Source organism: Schistosoma haematobium, chromosome ZW (assembly GCF_000699445.3).
Source record: "Schistosoma haematobium chromosome ZW, whole genome shotgun sequence".
Lineage (NCBI taxonomy): Eukaryota > Metazoa > Platyhelminthes > Trematoda > Strigeidida > Schistosomatidae > Schistosoma > Schistosoma haematobium.
In genome coordinates this window covers 50,846,682-50,869,203 of record NC_067195.1, presented here as the reverse complement: position 1 = coordinate 50,869,203, position 22,522 = coordinate 50,846,682, and the positions used below count along the sequence as shown (strand labels likewise).

The window sequence follows — 22,522 nt, the reverse complement described above, 5'->3', positions numbered from 1 at the left end:
GAAATGGATAGAGGCCCTAAATAGTGAAAAATCAGTCAATGTTGTCTACGTAGACTTCAGAAAAGCATTTGACAAGGTGTCGACAAATAGACTACTCTTGAAGACGGAAAATCTAGGCATTGCCGGACCACTCCCAAAATGGATTACGTTGCTCCTAGTAGGTCCTGGACAGAAAGTAACAATAAATTCGAAGTGCCCCACCTGGAGATCAATACTGAGTGTAGTGTCGCAAGTTTCTGTCCTAGGTCCGTTAATTTTTATACTCTACGTAAATGGACTCCCAAGCATAATTGAGTCCCGAATGCTGCTATGCGCTGATGAAGCAAAACTCCGTCTAGAAATCACAGGAGACGCAGATGCATGCGCACTTCGAAGAGACTTAAATATTCTGATTAGCTGGTCTAAAAAATGGCTGGTGCCTATCAACGCAGCCAATCGTATCTACAGGAGAAATGCCAGTTTTCATAGTCCGGTCTTACAAGGATCTTGGGGTGACAGTGAGCCATGGTCTTAGGACCACCGCTACGATGTTGAAACTGAGGGTTTCGGAACCCTACGGGCTTCAAGACGGACATTCATCAAGTTGGATATTATTATTTTCACTGCAGCATACGCAACCTTAGTGACTACAAGCCCTTGTTAAAAAGGTGACTCGGATATCATAGAAAAAGTACAGAGGGCAGCTAACCGTGCAGCTTCGGAACTCCATATTTACCATACACATTGTGGCTTGAAAAGCCAGACCACTTTATTCTGTCCTACCGCAGACGAAGAGGTGAACTCTTTTTGATGTATAGGGTACTGAGGAATGATTTTAGATCTGATGCATAATTTTTCTTTCTTTCTAGCGGATCGTTACAACTCAATAGACATACCAAGGACGAACACAGTGTCCGTGTTATACGGGTTTTTACAACGGTTCATCAGTTATTGGAGCCTGTTACTCGAAGCAGTGGTGCAAGTATTTTTAATTTACTCATTCAAGTAAAGACCAGACACTCACAGAAGGTTGTCTAACCTCTGATTGGCCTGGACAGTGCAAAACGCAATTGCCAACGCCCAGGCGGTCTATACCCTGTGGAAAGTGGCATGCAATGAGGTGAGTGTAGAGGATGGTACTACGAAGTTCGCACGACTATAACACCTTCGGCTCTCGACCATTTATTAAAAATAATTGCTTAAGCTTGTGCTATTAATGTTGCTCGGACATAACGACTCTCTACTTGAGGCCATTGCAGCTGTGAATACCGCTAAAAAGAGTATTAGCAATCGTAACACATCAAATGGTACTTGCTCGTTCAATAAACAAATTGATATGAAGGTACCATAAGTAAGCTTGGGGTCGGTCGACTTTTATGGGTCAACGGAGGAAGGACGGCCTATAAAGAGGTGTATGCAGTGGTGATGCCTTACTCTTCACTTCACAGAACCTCCCTCAAACATACCGTAACGGAAAGAGAACGTTGAAATCACTCTACAGCATTTCCGTTGGACAGTACTGTCATTTATTCGCTTCTTCTCCCTGTCGTGTATTTTAACCTTTGTTCAGATCTTTTTTGACCACACTTTATGTTCTTCAGTCTTTTTCGTCTGAGATTTTATTGTGTGATTTTGATTCAAGGCTTATCTTTTGTTAACTAATTTTCTTTTGCATGTTGCTGGACTATTGACAGTCAGGTCGTGTTTGACTAGGCTCAAGGTCACGACGTGGTTCATTATGTGACAGTTAACCTTTTGACTGTCTGCTTGGGAGGATTGCTGGAATCCCTATGGATAGATATTTGATCCCATCTTGTTGCGAATATTTTTATTGATTCTCAGGTATCGAACTCTTTGTTATTAAATGTTTCATTTATTGTTTAGCGCGCTACTTTGCGTTAGAGAAACCTCTGACTGTATAGCAAAGGCTGTACCGTTTGAGGTATTTTGTATCTTTGATATAATTTGTTGTATTTCCTAAATTAGAACCGTCTAAATTCAGCACAGAGTTTGTGTTTTGATATAAATTAATACGAGTATCTCAAAAACGCTTGGTACGCTATACAGAAGAACGTAGTCTGACCTGTTCGAATAAATTTTGGTTCATCAGTCCTGCGTTCAAACCGAATACTAGCAGTTCAGTCGTTACACATACATTTTAAACAGCAACCATTAAACAACTCGATGTCTTTGGTCTGTCATATGAACTTGATATAAATAAACCCACGGCACCCTATTAAATACATCCTAGGTTACTGAAGGAGGTAGCAAATTTTGTCGCGAATCCCTCAAGCATATGTTCTTGCCTAACTGTAAGGCAGGATGGTTTACCAAAAGACAAGAAGAATGCTATCATAAGTCGTCCTCAAAACAGTTACGAGGTATACACTAGAAAACTGTCTAGCCGTAGGCCTAACCAATGTGGTTGTTAAAACTTCGGAAAAGACTATTAAGAACGAGTTGTTTAAGTACGTCAACGGAAACTGGATTCATTTTAAAAAGCAGCACGGGTTTAAAACAAGTCGTTCATGTCTCACTAGCTTCTTAGTAGCCTGTAAAAATTGATGTGCTCTTAAGGGTCGAAATTCACCTATATGTGTAGCCTACATTACCTTCAGAAAAACTTTTGACGAAGCTCCTCTCAACCGGCTGTTATATAAGTTGAGTGGTATCGAGATTGGGGGCAATTCATTAGTCTGGATGAAGGACTTCCTATTAGAGCGTCAACGGAGTGTGTAGGTGAACTAAAAATAATCTATCTGGGAATTTTTGTTTACCGGAGTGCCTCATTATACACTGATTGGACCAGTGTTGTTCCTCCTGCATGTTGAGGACCTTCCTAGTCTCCTGTCATCATCCGTTTTATTATATGCTTATGATTTCAAGATATAGATAGCGAAGCTCACACGTTCAAATTGAAAGTATAAAGTGTCTACATATGGAAGACGCGATTTTGCCGAATAAAATGGATGAATAGCGTGAACATAGTAATGTTAATAATACTCACTTGATGGAAGTATTTGAAACGCTGATATCTTCTTAAGTTATCGACCAGGAGCTAGTAGTATTGGGCATGTCATTGTTTCGGAACGAGAGAATAACAGAAACGAGGAAGAGGCAGAATCGCCCTGTACCTGAAATCGTGCTTGATAGCGCACCAATTGTAGAGTCGAGAGATTATCAGTCCTGATGAATCTGTATGGTGCTCAGTAAGATTGTTTCTAGTCGGAATCATCTACAATAAGCTCATTGAAATCGACTCTCATATGGTGGAAGGATTATCCTGGTCTACTTGTCTCGGATACATTCATAACCTGACTCCGGGAGACTTGAACCTTCCTAAGCTTATATCCTCTGAACACACGTGTACTAGAGGTGAAAACTCTGGTGAAGCTGGGTTCCTAAACCTCATTGAACATCTGAGGTTATTCGAAAATGTTCAACATGCAACTCGTTGGAGAAATACTCGGGCACCACCGCACTCAGACTGTGTATTTACGAACGAAGAATTTCTAATTGACAACCTCTCAATCTCAGCTCCCCTGAGTTTAAAGTGATCATGCCATGGTAATCCCCAATCTTACCAGCAAAATTGAGCTGAGACATCCTACAAACAACAAGCATTGGAATTTCATGTCGGTGAATGTGCCATTTTTAATTATATTTAGAGCTTAAACCGCTATAGGCAGTTATATCATGACAAATCTACAATTATAGGATTGGGTCTATTATTAGAGCAGTACTAATATCATAGTAGACCACAATTCTACATATGTACTACCTGAGCACTCGAACGCCGGAACCCCCCAAGTACAAAACTCTCAGGTACTTGTGGTCATCCAGTCCGCGTGCAGTAGCTTTTAGATTTTGTTCAATAGAGAAGCTAAACGTCAAGATTCTGGAGTGTTGTTCTAAAAGATTGGATGTAATGTCTCCGGCCTCTCAGAGCTTATTTGAGTTCACTTGTGGGAGCGTTTTCACAGTTTTCCAGGACAATCTACGGCAGATGTGTAGAATTATAGTCTACTTCGTTATTAGTACTGCTCTAATAATATACTTAATTATAAAATTGTAGATTCGTCGTGTTTTAACTGCTTGATTTATAAAATCCTATGTGGAAGTCACATCATTGTCTACACTGACTCATCGTATCATAACAATTACCAATATATGATGAATAACACCTCCAGGTTAGATATAGAACATCATATTTAATATGAGTAAAAACAAGTTATGCAGAATGATTACACCCGCAAGGCTGAGCCATGCCACGCAACTGAATTGAACTTTGAATGAACGTTTCTGCATTCACAATTATTGACCTTCTCTTAGTGTTACATATTGAAAGTCTATTTTTCCAGTTATCTCATGTTCAGCTTTGAGAATTGTATTAAGGATACAGTAACACTAAAGTACCTATTGTGGCGTAGCAAACGAAGACTGAGATTTTCGATGACTTTAGTTTGCTTATAATTTTGCGCACCGTTTGCGGAACAGATTGCTTCGTAGTAAATATTATCATGTGCAGTATGAAATTCCAATGAGCATCCATATCAAGTTGATAGTGAACTTTATAGTCCATCTGTAGTGCACTGGAACCTAACCACATAATCCTCAAAGCTGAACACGAGACAACTGGGAAAATAGATATTCAACATTTAACCCGACGATGGAGAAGGCAGGAAAAATGAATTTAATCAATTCGAATTGATCGTATGGTATGGCACAACCTAGCAGACATGGTCGCTCTGTCCAACTTCTTGTCACTCATGCTGAATATTGTTGTCGTATCTCCAACCAGAATGTGTTCTCCATCATATATTGGTAATTGTTATGATACGATGAGTCAGTGTAGACAATGATGTGACTTCCACATAGGATTTTATAAATCAAGCAGTTGAAACACGACGAATCTACAATTTTATAATTAAGTATATTATTAGAGCAGTACTAATAACGAAGTAGACCACAATTCTACAGTACTGCGTGGCGGAATACGGACTAACTGGTAGAAAAAGCTCATACAGGCAATCCAAACAAACAAGGTAACAATGCACAAATGCAAGAATAGAAGACAGGCTCCAGTATCAGATAAAGCCAGTCGACAAATTTAGCTTTGATCCGAAAAGCTTATTCTATCACGCAGCTTCTATTCGACAAGCCAAAATCGGAGTTTAACAGTTTCTAAGTTCTGAATGCCCAACCAACAACGACAGTGACTCCGTCGACCTTCTGGTGGAACAGTATTTTGAGACACCTTGACCCCTATGTACTAACTATATTGATGGGAGCCTTACATACAACTCCACAGGACTCTCGGAAGTATTAGAAACTGCAACACCTAAACAAGGACACCTCCTGGCCCGTACGTTTTTCATTCTGCTATACTGAGGTAAGTAGCTTCAGACATGGCGACACCGCTTAGCGTGATGTTCTCACGTTCGCAAATTCATGACACGATACCAGAAAACTTGAAGCTGGCTTACATTACACCAATTTTCAAAGGAGGTCGACGCAACGAACATATAAGCTACAGGCTAGTAGCACTTCTCTCAATACTCTGAAATGCTACAGTCTACGTGAATACTTACTATTCGTAAGCTTCTTTTCAACCCAACAGTGCGGTTTCAGAAAGTCACTCTTGTAAAACCAACTTAATGAACACGGTGGACAGATGGACAACCATCCTCGATCGCAATGGGAAGGTTGACGTTATATATCTTGACTTCTGAAAAGCGTTTGACAAGGTCAATCGTATATCTGTCATCAGTAGACTCAAACGATTACGTATTAAATTACCATTAGTTGATTGTCTTACTTGATATCTAATTAACTGACTTTTTAAAGTCAGTGTTAACTTCATTTTTTCTCAGGCTACAGAATGTTCTACTGGGGTCCCCCAGGGTTCAGTAAAAAGACCTCTTTTTTCTTAGTTTACACAAACAGTCTTCCAAAGAATGTGTCGTCAGATTCATTACTTTTCGTTGATGATGAGGAGCTCTGGAAAAAAGTTTGCAACCAAGAGGATAAACTGGCACTTCAGGAGGATTTGACTCGACTTCAACAGTGGATGGATAACAACAAACTTATCTTTAACATTCAAAAGTGTAAAGTAGCCCACCTGAGACATGTTGTAGACCACGACTTTAACTTGGGTAACATCCACCTAGAGGTATCCCAAAGCGAAAACGATCTGGGAGTGTTGGCACCCTATGAAATCTTACGCTAAATGCGACAAAAATGATTTTCGGGCAAACCTTTCACTGGTAACACTGAATAGCATTTTCGGCCAGTTGGGATAACGGACTTCCCACCTAATCTTCAACCGCTTTATTCGTGTTTCTTCCCTCACTCCGAAAGGATAAGGACACACTGAAACGCATTCAGCGGTGAGTCACGAAATCAGTTCAGGGACTCACAGTTAAGTCTTATGAGAAGCTCCCTCAACAAATGGACCTTTACCACTGGAGGCACAACATAGCAGAACGGATTGTAGGTATACCTTCGACTCCTTGGGAGTGGTCAACAGCTGGCTTAGCGAGCCCAAGCGACTTCCAATGAGTTCTTTAGGAGAAAACTTGACATATTCTTAAGGACTAGGGACGGCATCTCGCTATAATTAAACACCGTTTTCTTTTCTATTGTTAAATATGCCTAGGTAACTACATGCAGGCATCGGTACTCCATTGCTACTAGATACGGAAGCCATTGAGCGTAAGTTGCTATTCCGTCTAGAACCTGAAACCATTTGAAACAGTGCGCTACTTTCACGATGTCCAAGGCTACAGAAGAAAGGAAGGTTTCTAAAAGTATATTGAAAAAGTCTAGTGATCAGGTACCTCAGAAGAGCTTCCAGTGGGATGAATCAAATATTCTAGCTACTTATCATCCCGCAGATAAGACGTATGGTCATATGAAAATTGAAGAACCGAAAACACCTTACGTTTTTGATCCTGAGGATGGTTCTGCCGTCACTTCTGGACCCTTATTTACTGCAGAAGATTTAGCTGCCAGGCTTTCTGCGGCTTCAAAGGACCCCGATCAGCAGTTAGTAAGTTCCACACTTATTTCCCTATTATTTCGGGGTATTTTATGCCTGATTAGGTTATGTAAAAGCAATATCTGTATCACTACTCTGATGTAGTTCATTTTTGAAATGCCTTACTTTATTAACCTTATTTGAAATCCAGAACTTATTAACTCACTACCCAGTATTTGTGGGACTCTTCAGCTACGTGTTTTCTTTTCTCCATATTTCCTGGGAAACTACACTCTTCATGCGTATACCAAATAGTATGTTCTTGTAGCGTGGCCGCATTTTTAGTGTTTGCTTATTTTCAGAAGGTAATTCATCGTTCAGGTTCTTTTTCACACAGTTCACTTCCCTTAATTAGTTTTTTATAAACTATCAAAAATGATAACAGTATACTCTTTGGTTTTGGGATTCATTGCCGCTTTTATCACATATTGTGACAATTTGTCTTGGGCATTTATTTGCCATTGTAGTTCACTCGCCTTAGTGGTGTAATGATGACCCCAGGACGTGATCAACCGGAAGTTTTAACCCAACGAGCTTGTCGTCGGTAAAGAACTCTTCTGATAGCTTTCTATGTCCAGCAACATCTGGTCGTCTTTCTCCAATATGTGGGACCATAAGGTACAATATAACAATACCAAATTTCGATTAATCGTATTCGTTAGTTTTTCATCTTTTCCAACCTCCCTGGAAAAGAGAACAAGTTAAAGTTTGAGCGCATGTCAAAATACACTCGCACTTGCGAAGGAAGCAGAAGGTGCGAAATAACCTAGTATATATGCGTACATATATCATGCTATAGCGTGAGAAATTTCTGTGCAAAAAGTTGTTTTTTGGTTTTCTCAGAGAGAAAATAAATACACATATAAACATATTAAAAGCGAACGATCTTTTTGATGCAAAAATACGGAAAAAAAACCTAAGATTTATTGTGGGGCGCAAGAAACGAGATAAAATAAAACGTTATGCAGTGTCCTACGTACAGTAGTCGTTTGAGTGTTTTGAATATCTTATTCTCTCCAGAACTCTTTCGGCCGGTTTTCGGATACCAGCGAAGTTTCGTCGTGGTTGTTGTTTATCGGGGGTGGTGTCGTAATTTTGAGGCTCGCATCGTTTGATTGTACAGGAGACTCAAAGTAATTAGTCTCCATTTAGATAAGCAGCATTATGACGGTCAGTGCTGACATCGTTAGTTCTGTTCTTATCGATGATATAGTACTTAGGTTTGCGATGGACTTTGAAAGGCCCTTCGTACGTCATTTTGAGAGATCATCGTAGTAAGTTGTGACAGGCTAAAACGTGTGTACTTTGTTATAAGACACGTCGGACGAAAACAATTGATTGCGGTTGTGTGGAAACGGGTTTAATTAAATGCATAGCGTTTGTAAGCCTGCTCGTGTATGACTTTAGACCTACATTCATTAAGGAAGAAGGGGGACCCAAAAATTCTTTTAAAACGGTGTCGTTCTGTAAACGAGTTGTGCTGCAATTTACCCAATGTTAACTTTCACTGCATTGTGAATACTGAGTAATACTAGTGGAAAAGCTCCAATCCATTTTGACACTGTCAGTTGAAAGCGAGGCCCTCAACTGTCGATGAAATCGTTTTACCAACCCGTTGGCTTGTGAGTGGTAGGCGGCCGTTTGGAATCGTGTAATTCCTAGTAGTGTAGTGAGACAACAGAAAGTCCAGATTGGAACTGGCGTCCACGGTCTGTGGTGATGGTTGAAGGGCAACCGAAGTAAACCACTCATCATTTGGCGGTGTAGACCACCATATCAGCCGTGTTGTCCTTGATTGGTACTGCTTCTGGCCATCGTGTGTTACGGTCCACACACGTCAAGATGTAAGCATATCTATTCGAATTTGGCAATGGTCCTATCAAATTAGGATGAACATTGTTGAAGCAAGCTTCGCAGGTTGAGAAAGAACCTAGGTAACATTTGTTATATCCAATCATTTCAGATTTCTGGCTGCCTACATAGGAGTGTACCTAATGCCAATTTATTTTCAAAGTAATGATTCTGTTGTTGCCAGCTAAGTTTATGTTTACTACACTAGTCCGAAAAACTTTCAGGTAATCCTTAGCTTTGTCGGCAGCTATCACTTTGTTTTTAAAGCTTTTAAGATCATCCACTTGTAAACCACTAGGCTATTTGAAGCAACGACTTATCATTGTTTTACTAGTTATTGTTTCAAAATATATAGATCGCTTAGTCCTTGTTATGCTGTGTCAGTTTAGATACGTGAAGAAGGATCTTAGTAACGAATCAAATCCAATTTTGAAAAAGTTAGAAGCTAAGCGAAATAGAAAGACGAAAAAAACAGTCAAAAAGAACAGATAAGTAAGAGAAAACGGATGATTTTTTTCGATTTCGACAATTCCAAACCATGGCTTTTTGTTATGCCTCTTCTCGAGGATCGTAGTCGCCAAGTATGCGTCACTGTACACAACTTAGGTTAGCGGTTAGTGGACTCATGCACTTGTGGAATATCTTTTGCCATTCTTTTTCCTAACCTAATCCTACTTTAATCATCACGCTATGGATCAACATTCTCAACAGCTCAGTGCAGGTCTACACCGTCACTTGACTTGGATCAAAAGCCTCTTCACAACTCACATTTTGCATTGTAGGCAACCGTTATGTTTGTCTAACCAAAACGTGGCATCAGTGCTTGAAGTCACTAACTTCTAGTTGGTAGATGTAGACTACTTGGTTGGGGTCCGTGTGACTATCATAACCAATGGTTGGAGACTGTGGTTGACATGGCTCAGAATCGATCACAGTGGTGTAGGTGTATACACTCTCTGTCTTTCCTTAAACTATGAGATTAAAATCGCTTCATGTCTTTCTTTCTACGAACTAATTTCTTCTTCCTGTACTATATCCTCATATACAATCTTCCTTTTATATGTTACCACCATTGAATTAACTACTATGAGTCCGTTGTTTGTCTTGCTGTGCTAATGAGGTGTGGCAACTTGGACCAATGCATATATGTGCCTGGTTCCACGTTGTAGCCGATTGGCTGGTTATGTTTGTCGTTTTTAACTCGCTGACCGAGGATTAATGGATTAAATAAGATTGCGAATAGGAGTATATACTTAACTAATTGGATTAACTGACATTTACAGCAGTAATGAAGACGATTAAATTGAAGTTCTAGTTGGATGATTAACAAATATATGGGTGGATAAGCAAACAAAGATTGGTAAATTAAAATGGTATACATATAAGGTATTAGAATTAATCACACAACCGTCTAATCGGAACAGTAAGGACTCGGAAAGATAGGGACACTCGTCTCTACCTATTCTCCTACTGACTGCAGCTCAGATGATGTAAAAGATGAGTTTTACAGAAAGCTTTCCGACCTTCTCCGAAAAGCTAGACGCTCTGATGTAGTATTAGTGGCTGGTGACTTTAATGCTCAAGTAGGTAAACTAAGCGAAAGGGAAAGACACCTGGGTGGGTCTTATAGCGTCGTGGCTCAAAGAACAGATAATGACGACCGTCTGTTGCAGCTATGCTCAGATAACCGCCTCTTTCTTGCAAATACTAACCTTAAGCATAAGCAAAAATATCTTTTAACATGGCAATCCCCTAATTCGTCCCAACGTTGGACCCAAATAGATCGCATCGCTATCAGCCACCGATGGAGGGGCTCGATAGAAGACTGTCGCTCATTCTGGAGCACATGCTTAGATTCAGATCATGTTCTAGTGCGAGCGCGTATTTGTCTGCGTCTTACTGGACGTAGGAAAGACGCTGCAAGGAAACCTCTTGGGGCCCTGCTTAATGATAGTCAAGCTAAGAGTATCTTTCAGGAACAACTAGAGAAACAGTTAGGTAGCCATGTATGTGATGCCCACCCCGAAGCAGCATGGAATGATATCCGAAAAGCTGTGGAAACAGCAGTGATATCTGCTAGTACGGTAAACCACGAGGTTAGAGAGAAACACTGGATCTCAGCAGCATATATCGCACTGATAGATGCTCGGAAACTCATTCCACCTGGCACTGAACATAATGAAGAGAGGAGTCAGCTTAAGCGCAAGCTGACAAGAAGCCTACGCAATGATCGCAAACAGTGGTGGGTAGCGAAAGCAAAAGAGATGGAAAAGGCAGCGGGAATAGGTAATAGCAAACAATTGTTCAGACTTGTTAAGGAAACCGGTATTAGGAACCCGACCGTTAGCGAAACAATCTCAGAGAATGATGGACATATTATTCATTCTCAATCCAGGAGATTGGATCGATCGGCAGAACACTTTAGGGATCAGTTCAACTGGCCTTCAGCCACACTTCGGTTTCCCACGATCTCCAGTCAACCTGAATGGCAAGTAAATGTAGGTCCTCCGTCTCTTCACGAAGTTGAAAAAGACAGGAAATCTGGAGCGAGGGAGAGCAGCAGGCCCTGACAGGTTCACTCCTGAGATTTTCAAGGATGGTGGTCTAGTATTAGCAGTGAGATTAACTGAGGTCTTAGGTAGAATCTGGGAACTGGACGTAATCCCATCTGACTGGTCTCAATCACTGATTGTGCCAGTCTATAAGAAAGGACAAAAGTCCTCTTGTGACAATCACAGAGGAATCAGTTTGACTAATATAGTGTCTAAAATATTAGCTTCAATAATACTTCGACGCCTAACTAAAGCTCGTGAAGAGCAGACTAGAGAAAATCAGGCTGGTTTTCGACCTGGACGTGGTTTTATAGACCAGATATTCACACTACGTCAGGTTCTAGAACACAGACACACATTCAGAAGCCCTACAATGGTAGTATTTCTCGACCTTAAGGCGGCATTTGACTCTGTTGATCGTGAGGTTCTATGGCAGTGTTTGTCACTGAAAGGAGTACCAAAGAAGTACATTAACATTATAAAGGCTCTCTACTCGAACAAAACTGGTAGAGTGAGAGCTTAGGTATGGTATGTGCTTTGCACCTTCGAAGTGCAAAGTACTCCTACAAGACTGGCAGGATTCCAATCCTGTACTCACCCTGGATGATGAGCAGATAGACGTAGTCGAGAAGTTCGTGTATCTGGGTAGCTGCATAAGTGCTGGTGGGGGTGTGAGTGATGATATCAATGCACGTATAGTGAAAGCCAGAGCGGCTTATGCCAATCTGGGCCATCTTTGGCGCCTTCGTGATGTTAGTCTGGCTGTAAAAGGTCGGATCTACAACGCGTCGGTGAGAGCAGTTTTGCTCTATGCTTGTGAAACCTGGCCTCTCCGAGTTGAGGACGTTAGACGACTCTCTGTGTTCGATCATCGCTGTCTCCGAAGGATTGCTGACATTCAGTGGCAACACCATGTCGTTAATGCAGAGGCTCGGCATCGTGTGTTCGGGCACAGAGATGATAATTCAATTGGTGTTACCATCTTGAAACACCGACTTCGGTGGCTTGGACATGTTCTCCGAATGTCGTCCCAGAGAATTCCACGTCGTGCATTATTTGCCGACTCTGGGACTGGTTGGAAGAAGCGGAGAGGTGGTCAGTGCATGACATGGTGTCGTGGCATGAAAGAAAGCTGCAAAGGACTGGCTTGTGTTGGTCCTTCACGACTCCCTGGTTGGGGTCTGAGAGATGGTGCTACACAGTGGCTAGAGACGTTATCAGATATGGCTCAGAATAGAAGCCAGTGGCGATCCTGCTGTAACCTTCTTTTACTTTCTTCATAAAAAGTGGTTGTGTCTCCCTTACCTGAAAGATTTCTTCCGATTGTACCTTTGCGTTCCCTGATTACTAGCACATTACCTTACACCAATCTCTTCGTTATTGTTCTCTCTTTTTTTTGTCGCGCTCCTTAGCTTTTTTTCTTTCTTTGTATTCCTCTCGAATTTTCATTGTTTTGTGTGGCGCATATATATTGGCGCTCTCTTGTACCAATATTCATGTGTCCAAATAATAATAATAATTATGGCGAACTGTCATCAGAATTGATTACCTCAAGTGGTGTTCGTCAGGGCTGTCCACTCTCTCCATTCTTGTTCAACTTTGTCATTGACGTACTTTTAGAGATAACACTTTCCTCATTTAAATTTACAGGGGTTGAACTTCTATCGGGAGATTCACTTATTGACCTAGAATATGCCGATGACAGTTCTATTTGGTGAAGGCGCTGACCACTATAAGAAACAATGCAAGCATGTTCGAGATGCGATTCTCCCTTTCGAAATGCAAAATGTTGCTTCAGGATTGGGTTGCATCGACACCCGAACTAATGATAGGGAGTGAAGTATTTGAGCGTGTCGATCGCTTCACTTATCTGGGAAGTCTCATCAGCCCTTATGGTCTGGTTTGTGACGAAATCTCAGCACGGATACAGAAGGCTCGACTAGCTTTTGCCAACTTGCGTCATTTATGACGTAGGCGAGGTATCCGTCTACCAACCAAAGGGACGTGTTTACTGCGCAGCAGTTCGTTCCGTCCTACTTTATGGCAGTGAAACATGGCCGGTAAGAGTAGAGGATATCCGTAGGTTACTAGTATTCGATCATAGGTGTCTTCGAAACATTGCTCGTATATCCTGGGACCATCGAGTAAGTAACACAGTTGTTAGGAAACGGGTACTAGGTAAGGATGGCAAATCAATTGATGACGTAGTGAAACTTCATCAGTGGGGATGGCTGGTACACGTGTTACGTATGCCCAACCACCGACTGCCTCGACGTGCGATGTTTTATGGTGTAGGAGCAGGTTGGAAGAAAGCTAGGGGAGGCCAGACCAAAACATGGCACAAGTTTATGAAGTCACTGACAAGTAGACTGAGCCATGTTGGTAGGTGTAGACTACCTGGTTGGGGACCGCGAGATGATAGCAACCGATGGTTAGAGACCTTGAATGACATGGTTCAAAATCGTTTGCAATGGTGCAGGTGCATCCATTCTTTGTGTTCTCCCAAATTCTAATCTTCTAAATTCTTCATGTCCCTTGTTTTCTTTCTAAATTTATTTCACTGTATTATACTCCTTGAATAACATCTTCAAACCCTAATGTTTCCGATTACTGCCTATACTTTTACCACCTCTACCACTATGGGATTTGAATCGACAACTGCACCTCTGTGCTAATGTGGTGTGGCAACTCGAACTGATGTACGTACGTACGAAGTCCTACGTTGTTACTGACTGACTGACACACAACCGAGGACAAGTTTGGATTAAAGTAATATATTAGTTAGTCAAACCCTCAGTCAAATTTTTTATTCTAAAATCAGTATACAGTTGTACGGATTTAACATACTTGTGTTGAACACGAAAGCATTATGTCGGTCGGCAATAAGTGAAGTATGTTACGAATGACTTGTCCTTTTTCCATCAGTGAAACTGTATCGCACAAATATTCTTGATACAGTCTATATGAACAGAAGATATGTCTCCTTTTAAGTGGTATTTACATGACATGTGTATGCGTAAATGGTCTGCCTCATCCCAACTGTTAAGCTAGACTGATTATTTCTTGTGAATAATTCTCAGCATTCATCTCTATCTAACCAATCGGAAGACTTTTTTAATAAATGAATGAGTAGACGAAGTTGATCCGAAATTTATAATGTATTTGCGCTATACGTTTTGAACAATTTAGCCACTCATATACTTGTCAAGGCATTTATGGAGACTAGTGGTCAAGTAAACATAAAATGGTTATTATTAATAAGGAAGAGAAAAAGTGCAATTTAATATAGAAATAGGACGTTCTCACACCACCCTAGGCCGGATAATAATCAAGACACCTTATGTAGCCGTGACTTTGTAGTTAATGCACTCGACTTTCAAGCAGTAAGTCGTATGATTAAACCGCGTTCCACCTTACTTTTAGTAATCGGTTAATATCACTAGTCACACAGTTTGTTTGAAAGCTTAGCGCATGAACTCACACTTGATAAACAAGTTAGTTAATATGTACTAATGGGTCTCAGCGACCAAGCCTAAACCTTCGTTTATACGGTATGTTAAGCAGCACGCTTCCTGAAAATGCTAGCTGCAAGTTGACTACTTACAACATTGTGTTACTACCCTCTAAGATTTATTTTAAGACAATCAACCTACTACATGAAGTGCCTCTTGAATATCTTGAAAAATGATTCACTATATCAACAATTGGTTTTTTAATGTTATCAAGGTGCATAATGTGATGGCTTTTACTTGCTTGTTATTTATTTACAAAAAGTGATTTCCATGATCTGTCTATTAAGAATTAGATGCACTTTAGTTTCTTGCTGCAGATGAATATTCCTATTCTTATGAGACCTAGTCAAATAAACCTTCAGTATGCTTATCGCATGATATTTGTGCTCTGATAAGTAGCTCTAAATCTAACTACAAAACTTTGAGGTTGGTGCTCGTGTCAGCATTTGTATATCGGTACAAATACGCACCAAGACAAATTGAGTGAAGCTGTGAAGAGATAGATGAACGAGCTTGAAAAATTGATAACTACGGAATGTCCGAAACCATATAAATCAGAATGTGTCTTTGTTGTATTACACTGTTCTGTTTAAATTAATTGAATGAAATTGTTTTAATGACATGAAAATCTCAATCTACGTAATACTTATTGTTAATTTAATTTTTTTGATCTTAGCCAAGTGCCACAAAAGTTGACCAGGAGGAAGATGAACATCAGAGAAAATTTCGTGAAAAACGGAAGCAACATTACAACGAATTTTTGGCTGTAAAGCTAGCTAAAGAAAGTTTACAAAATGATGATGAAGAAGGGGAAAATATTGAAAAGGAAGATGAAGTTGAACATAATGTTGAGCAGGCGATGATTAATGCACGGTTAAATGCTGAAATTTCCCGTTTAAGTCGAAACACAGAGCAGCCTATCTCTAGTATTTTGAGAAATCAGAATCTTCCAAGATCTCACCTATGAGAGATTCAAGATATTAAAGATTTTCGAATTTCTCTCTATTTATATGTACAAATATTCGTTTACTTCTATCCAGTTCTCTCAGATTTGGCCATTTTATGTTATGATCACAATCCATGATACAATTTAACTTTCTTTTATTCTACAGCATTCATACGCTGTCTTAGAACTTATATATTCTAAGCTACCGCCACGCAATTTGACTGATAAATTCGAAAATGTCCATAATTCCTTTATTGCAGAGTCACAGACCATTCCCACATTGTAAAATAAACCAATATAATACGAATTCTACTAATCTCACAGGACTTTTTCATAGTATGAATGTTTTGTTTGGTAATGTTTGGAATTTATACTTCAGAAAAGAATGGACAATCGTTCGACTTCTCTAAGGCAGAATGGTTTCCAGTTTACCTGAACAACTTAGCCTTGCATTACTGTAGAATATATGTCTGTATTCAAATCTATAAATGTTTTGTGGATATATATACCCACTTAACCTTTAACTAATGCAATATTGTATATTAGGTGATAAATTTCTTTATCCACAAATATATTGGTCCAGTTTTGCTCTTTTGGAGTTTTCGTTGTATGATGCATATTTAGTCGATGGATCGTCATATAACAGTCGTTTCTCCAGAGGACGATGAAAAAATTCACTAATGTTTCTACTTGAATTTTAAGATATTAATTTCAGGATATATTTTGAGGTTTGTGCAAATTCCGATAAATAAATACACGAAGTAATATATTTTATTAGTTGAAACATTTAAAGCAACATAATGCAACTGCAATGTTTGCATTGCTGTAAGGTGCGCGGTATATAGGTATCTCTGATGAAAATCACAAATGAATACCCCATCTAAATGCTGTCAGTTAGTTAATTTATAGAATCTTACATCATTTCCTTCCTCGGACTTTCTATGAATATGTTTTATCGGAAGTTCACAATATGTTGTGTTAAATCAAAAGTATTACCATATCCGACAAATGTTTAACTAATTTTCTTATAATAGTTTGACTGTATTAAAACACTACACAATAATGAGAATAATACACTGAACAAACAAAGAGGGATAAAAACTGGCAGTAATATTGATTTTCAAAAATAAGTGATAAACAAATGACATTTTGTGTATTACCAGTGTTAATCATTTAGATATCTATCAGATTTCATGTAAACCTAGAACACTAATTCAAATGATAGGTATCAATATTTCAAGGAAATAGTCGTTTAAAGATTATTATTAGTAGAAACGAGGATACCCATCCCCAAAATTAGTGTTTTAGGTTGACAAGGAGTGTGATATATATGTCCTCATAATCAATTTTGCCAATGCAGTATCATTTGTGTATTTTATTATATTTTCTAAGAATTATCAGTCGTACAGTTTTATATTCTAAATAGTCTGCAAGGAGATTGAATATATAAAAACACATTGTGTTATTGGTACACTGTGTATCACTGATAAATATCACTATTGGCATTTATGATTAAACATTAGTCAAATTTTAAAATTGTCTTCATTGGTCTCAACAATAAATTGTATGTCAGTCATGTAATATACAATTAATGACTTATGTTTTCACTGGGAAAAAACTTTTACATTATCATCGATTGTAACTATAATTTTCAGATAACCAGAATGTTTTTGTTTCTTTGATAGTTCCAGTGAAATATGACACATTGAAGATGAAGAAAACCAACTATATGCATGTAACTATGTAGCATAATCTTCAGGACGTTAGTAGGTAATATGATCTTTAAAACCATCCAGTTTAAGAGAAAATTTATACCAAGTCTGTAATATGAGATAGTAAACGGAGAACTATATGAATTGTATTTTCGGAATAATTACATTTATTCCTTTAACAAATGAATATTATTACTGTTAACCTATTTAACTACCTGCATGTTTAACTATTAGACTTAAAGACATACTTCAGTTGTGTGGGGACTAGTAATACTGTTCAGTTCCATCCATCAATATTGATGAGTTTTTGCTTGAACCTGAGAACTAATGATCAAAAGCTGGATGTTTTAAACATTAAATCCCCTTTCCACCACTATAAGTTCTGCACTATTCAGCTATTAATTAGCCTTTTATTCATTCCCTTACAAAAATTTTGTAAAATTCTCCTTTGAATAAGAAAAAGAAAAGAGAGAGAGATCATTTCTCATGAATTCTGCGACAAAATTCTAATTGCTCTATATAATACTAAATTTTTGATATAATTGTCGGCATAAATTGACAAACTGATGAACGTTTCGGAACTAGAAAATGCTTCACAACTATTTTGTTGTAGCTCAGTGTCTCTAAGCATTCTATACCCAAGATGCTATATGTAGATGACTTCGGGAATTCTATAGAATTGGCAAACATGATATCTACTAACTATTGAGTTGAGGCCTGGTTTTACACTTATCAAAGCAAAATCACCTACTACTAATTACTTGGTTTCGAGAAACATGTTTCATTGGCATGACAAAGTGTGCTTTTTCCCATCACATGTACGAACAATATCCACCATGATTATCTAGAAGTGAATGAAAATCTATCAATCTTAGAAATTAAGATTTAAAAAATGCCCCTAACGTTTAGTAATGATAATAACTTGAATATCATGTCAACTAGGTGCCTTGATTATTGCTCATTTGTTAACAATTTATTTTTACTGTCTGTTTGTTATCTCTTATCACTTTATCCCCTTCTCTTCTTACGATTTCATCTAAAGCATATAAAAACTGTTATGTCAAATGTGTCGTTTCTCTTGTTATTTCGAACTAAACTTTCTTGATTACGGTAATATAAAACTTGGCGTAATAATTTTACTGATGTAAATTTAGACTGTTTACAGTTGATGAGACGCCTTGAAATAAAACAAATTCATATTATTATGTAAATCTTGTTCTTCGTGCTTTATTTAAATATCTCTGTTGTTAAATACCTAGCCAATTTTATTCACCTATCGATGCCACAAACGTTTTACAAAAATATTCAAGTCAGAAAAACTGGTTTTAAGGGAAGCTGAATACAAAACTTATACATAGCGGAAGATTTGGCAGTCTATAAATTCAAGCCTTACCTTTGTGTTAAAAAGTGGTATGACTAATCTGTAAGTTATTTTTGACTTGTGTTCGTGTAGGGGTTGTTCCATCCGCATGTACAACTTATGAGGAAGGAAATTTATATCGATTTAAGGTAAATGTAAGGTTGACTTTCAACACATTTTCGTTATATCACTTTATGGATTTTCAATATATTTTTACTATACTTTGTGTTTGGTGAAAATTACGCAGTTCATTGATTTTAATCATTGCAACCTATATATATATGATCGACTAACTTAAATGTATTTTTAATTATACTGGGGGCGTTATCAAATAAAGTTTCCATTATGAAATTCAGCTACTATCTGTAGTTTAAAAAAAGAATTAGCATTGTTTACTGTAGTTGAAGTTGTAAAATATTAGCTTAATGTACGGATATTTCAGTTCATTGCTTTATCTTTTTCCTAATATTCGTCCAGTGAATAATTAATTGTCTTGTCCAACAGCACTCAAGACCACTGTATTCCTTGGATTTATCTTGTTTTTCTTCATTATCAGTTCAGATTTTAAAAGATTTTTATTCATTTCTTCTTAAACATATTCATTGTTATGTAATTACAGTGATTGCTAGGAACGATAGATCCTAGGTTTAAATCTCGCGAGGCGGGATTGTTGATGCTCTCTGTTGAGGAGTATCACAATGGGACGAAACGGTCGTTCAGTGCTTCCAGGTTTTCCATGGTGGTCTAGCTTCAATTAACTCATGATCTCAACTATTAAAAATTACTATAATATCCACAAATTTATTTATTATTTATTTTAACACATAGATATTGGTACAAGGGGGCACCAAATACATATGCACCACACAAATCTCATTCGACATGTGTGAGGGCTGTGATACTGCCCGGGTGCCCAAACCGAAGCAGGTGGTTTTCTTATGGGGCCACACCCGGAGCCTTCGACCTGAAGGTCTGATCCACAAGGCAGTGGAGCATCGTAAGGAGATACAGTCCCATGGAAGCCGGTGACCAACAATTGGTTCATACGCCATTTGTTTCTTCAGGATACTGGAGCTCATGTACACCATTGGCTTGGAATCACGGTTTTCTAACTCCCCTATGTGGACTCTCTATGTCCACCAACCCGGTTAAAGCGCCGGATATTCGCTTTTCGTCTTCTCATTTTCGTAAACAAACCCCCGCCACGAGAAGGCAATGAGTAGGACTTCTATCTGAATGAGTAGGACTTCTCTGGCAGAGGCTATATACGCGTGGCCATGTGAGATCATTTCGAGAGGGAGAGCGGACTCTCCCCACTCTCAGCCGTACCAGGGTATTTGGGGGCTAATATCCACAAAACCCCTTCTGATACTAATAGCATTTATTTAAGTTATCATTGCTGTTATATATTTCATTTGTTTTAACTACATATGGTATCGACTAGAAAATTAACCTATTTATTTGTACTAATCAATAGTTAAGTGAAATATATGACTGAATGTTTATATTGAACGGCAATTGCTTGAAATATTTAGATTATAAGAGTAAACTTAATCTTAAGAGTTATATTGAAATACAAAACAACATTGTGACTTAAATGCTAAAAACAAAAACTCATATAAAGAGTAAATGAAATATTTATAATTATCTTTAAGAAATAACAGTATTAATGAGACCGACATGCAAAAAAAGCTATTTTTATTACACATTCTGGTCCGTAAACAATGTGATATTTCATATCAGAAGGGTTTGTGTGTGTGTGTGGATATTATGGTAATTTTAATGGTTGAGATCATGAGTCAATTGAAGCGAGATCGTGTATACGCACTGCTGAGGAGTCTCACGATAGGACGAAACGGTCGTTCAATGCTTTCAGGCTTTCCATGGTGGTCTAGCTTCGATTAACTCATGATCTCAACTATTAAAATGTAATATCTGATAAAAATTTATCTCATGCACCGACATTACTTCTACTCATGTTATCATAATTCTTATAGTCAATGAAAGAGTGAAGGGAAGTCAACAATAACAAAGTTTACAGAACTGAGAATGTTCATACTAACATTAGCAAAAAAATGATAAAGATTTGATAGATTCGTTTCTCCCATGATTTCATGTCAGCTACATTACTCCAACTTATATAAGATATGATGATAGATAATGGTTACACATTTCCCAATATGCCAAAATAATTTGACTTTAGAGTCTCAATCACGATTTTGTTTTTTTCTCTCCATTCTTTACGTTTTATCTTATTGTTGGTTAAGACTATGAATATTAACACTCATGTGGTTGAGGCATGTGTCGCGTGTATTTAAGGATTGCTTAAATCGACGCTCCATAATGCCTAGAGTAGGTTTGAAGGCATATAGGATCAATTATACCACAATGTTGCGTCATTCCAAGAATTTGTCAACTGTTGGTAGTTGTATAATAATCGTTTGACGTCTGAGAGATAATGGTGATTGAACGTAGGAAACTCAAAATCAAAAACATTAGAGAATAGCAATTTATTCCTCATGAACGATGAGTTTCCATATTACTTGATATTTTAGTTCTATTTCTTCTCTTAGAAACACATGCTTAGTGTTTATTAGCACAAATATAAATGCAACTTATCTTTTATTCAGCTTGTTGGTTTTATCTCTTTTCTGAAATTGTGTCGCGATTCAGGCTGATGAGCGTTTGTGACTGGTTCTTTATCAACTATAACCGGTCAGTTGATTCATGAAATAATGTAACCATTTTCCATATCCCTAAATAGATTTGAAAAGGATCTTAGATCATTTGTACTTTTTTCGTTTTTCGACCTTATCTGTTTCATTCGAAATATATTCCTTATGTTTACTTTTCCGCTGTAATGGATACTATCATTGACCCTTCATTGCTTTTATCTTATTAATATTCGTTCTCATTGTACTAATGTGATTTGTGAAAATTAGGATCTAAATAGATTTGCCCTAGGTTCGATATAGCTAACTATATATTATAACGCTTGGCTTTCCCCATCTACATGAGTGGGAGGATAATTTACCGTAGGCAAATATCTACACTAGGTGCTCTCCCAGTGTCTTTTCTACAGGATTTCAACACCATTCAGATCAGGAACATGTGACTAGCCTGATTAGAACGTAAGTATATTTCCACACTAAAAACCGACAATAAAAACGATAATAATCGTAAGAAAATATATAACTTTTATAATATCTGTCAGACTATTTACTAGTCTGACTAAGCGAACAACAGATCATCATTTTCTCCTGTCCCACACATCATAAACCAGTATCACAAAACAATTTTGAAGTTGGAGGACCCTTGTGTTGCACCATAAGTAATTTATGAATATTACCACTAGATAATAACTTCACTGAATATTGCATTTTAGGAATTCCGTAAAATGTGTGTTTTGCTAAGAATTAGTCACGTTGTTACCTCTTTAATAATTATTATTCTATTTTAATCACAGTACGAATTTTAAAAAAGGATTTAATGTCATGTAAACTCAGTTAGTAAATCCATAATAAGTAAACTTGAAATTTTATGGTTTCGCAATTCAACATCGTCCGAAAAT

The 22,522-nt window shown here is 38.0% G+C and overlaps 1 protein-coding gene across 1 annotated transcript; it reads left to right on the top strand.

Annotated features, from left to right (window-relative positions):
- Positions 1-6,637: 6,637 nt before the first annotated feature.
- PPP1R2 (Protein phosphatase inhibitor 2) lies at positions 6,638-18,772 on the top strand. The gene is made up of 2 exons (XM_051211675.1): positions 6,638-7,030; positions 15,610-18,772. Exons 1-2 carry the CDS (start codon positions 6,752-6,754, stop codon positions 15,898-15,900), a joined length of 570 nt encoding a protein of 189 aa, XP_051071761.1. The 5' UTR covers positions 6,638-6,751; the 3' UTR covers positions 15,901-18,772.
- Positions 18,773-22,522: the final 3,750 nt, after the last annotated feature.

Excerpts from the sequence above, each read along its gene's own strand:
- PPP1R2 (XM_051211675.1), top strand. The coding sequence starts at position 6,752 with ATGTCCAAGGCTACAGAAGAAAGGAAGGTTTCTAAAAGTATATTGAAA. Across the intron at positions 7,031-15,609 it reads AGGACCCCGATCAGCAGTTA|CCAAGTGCCACAAAAGTTGA; the intron begins GTAAGTTCCACA and ends TTTTGATCTTAG.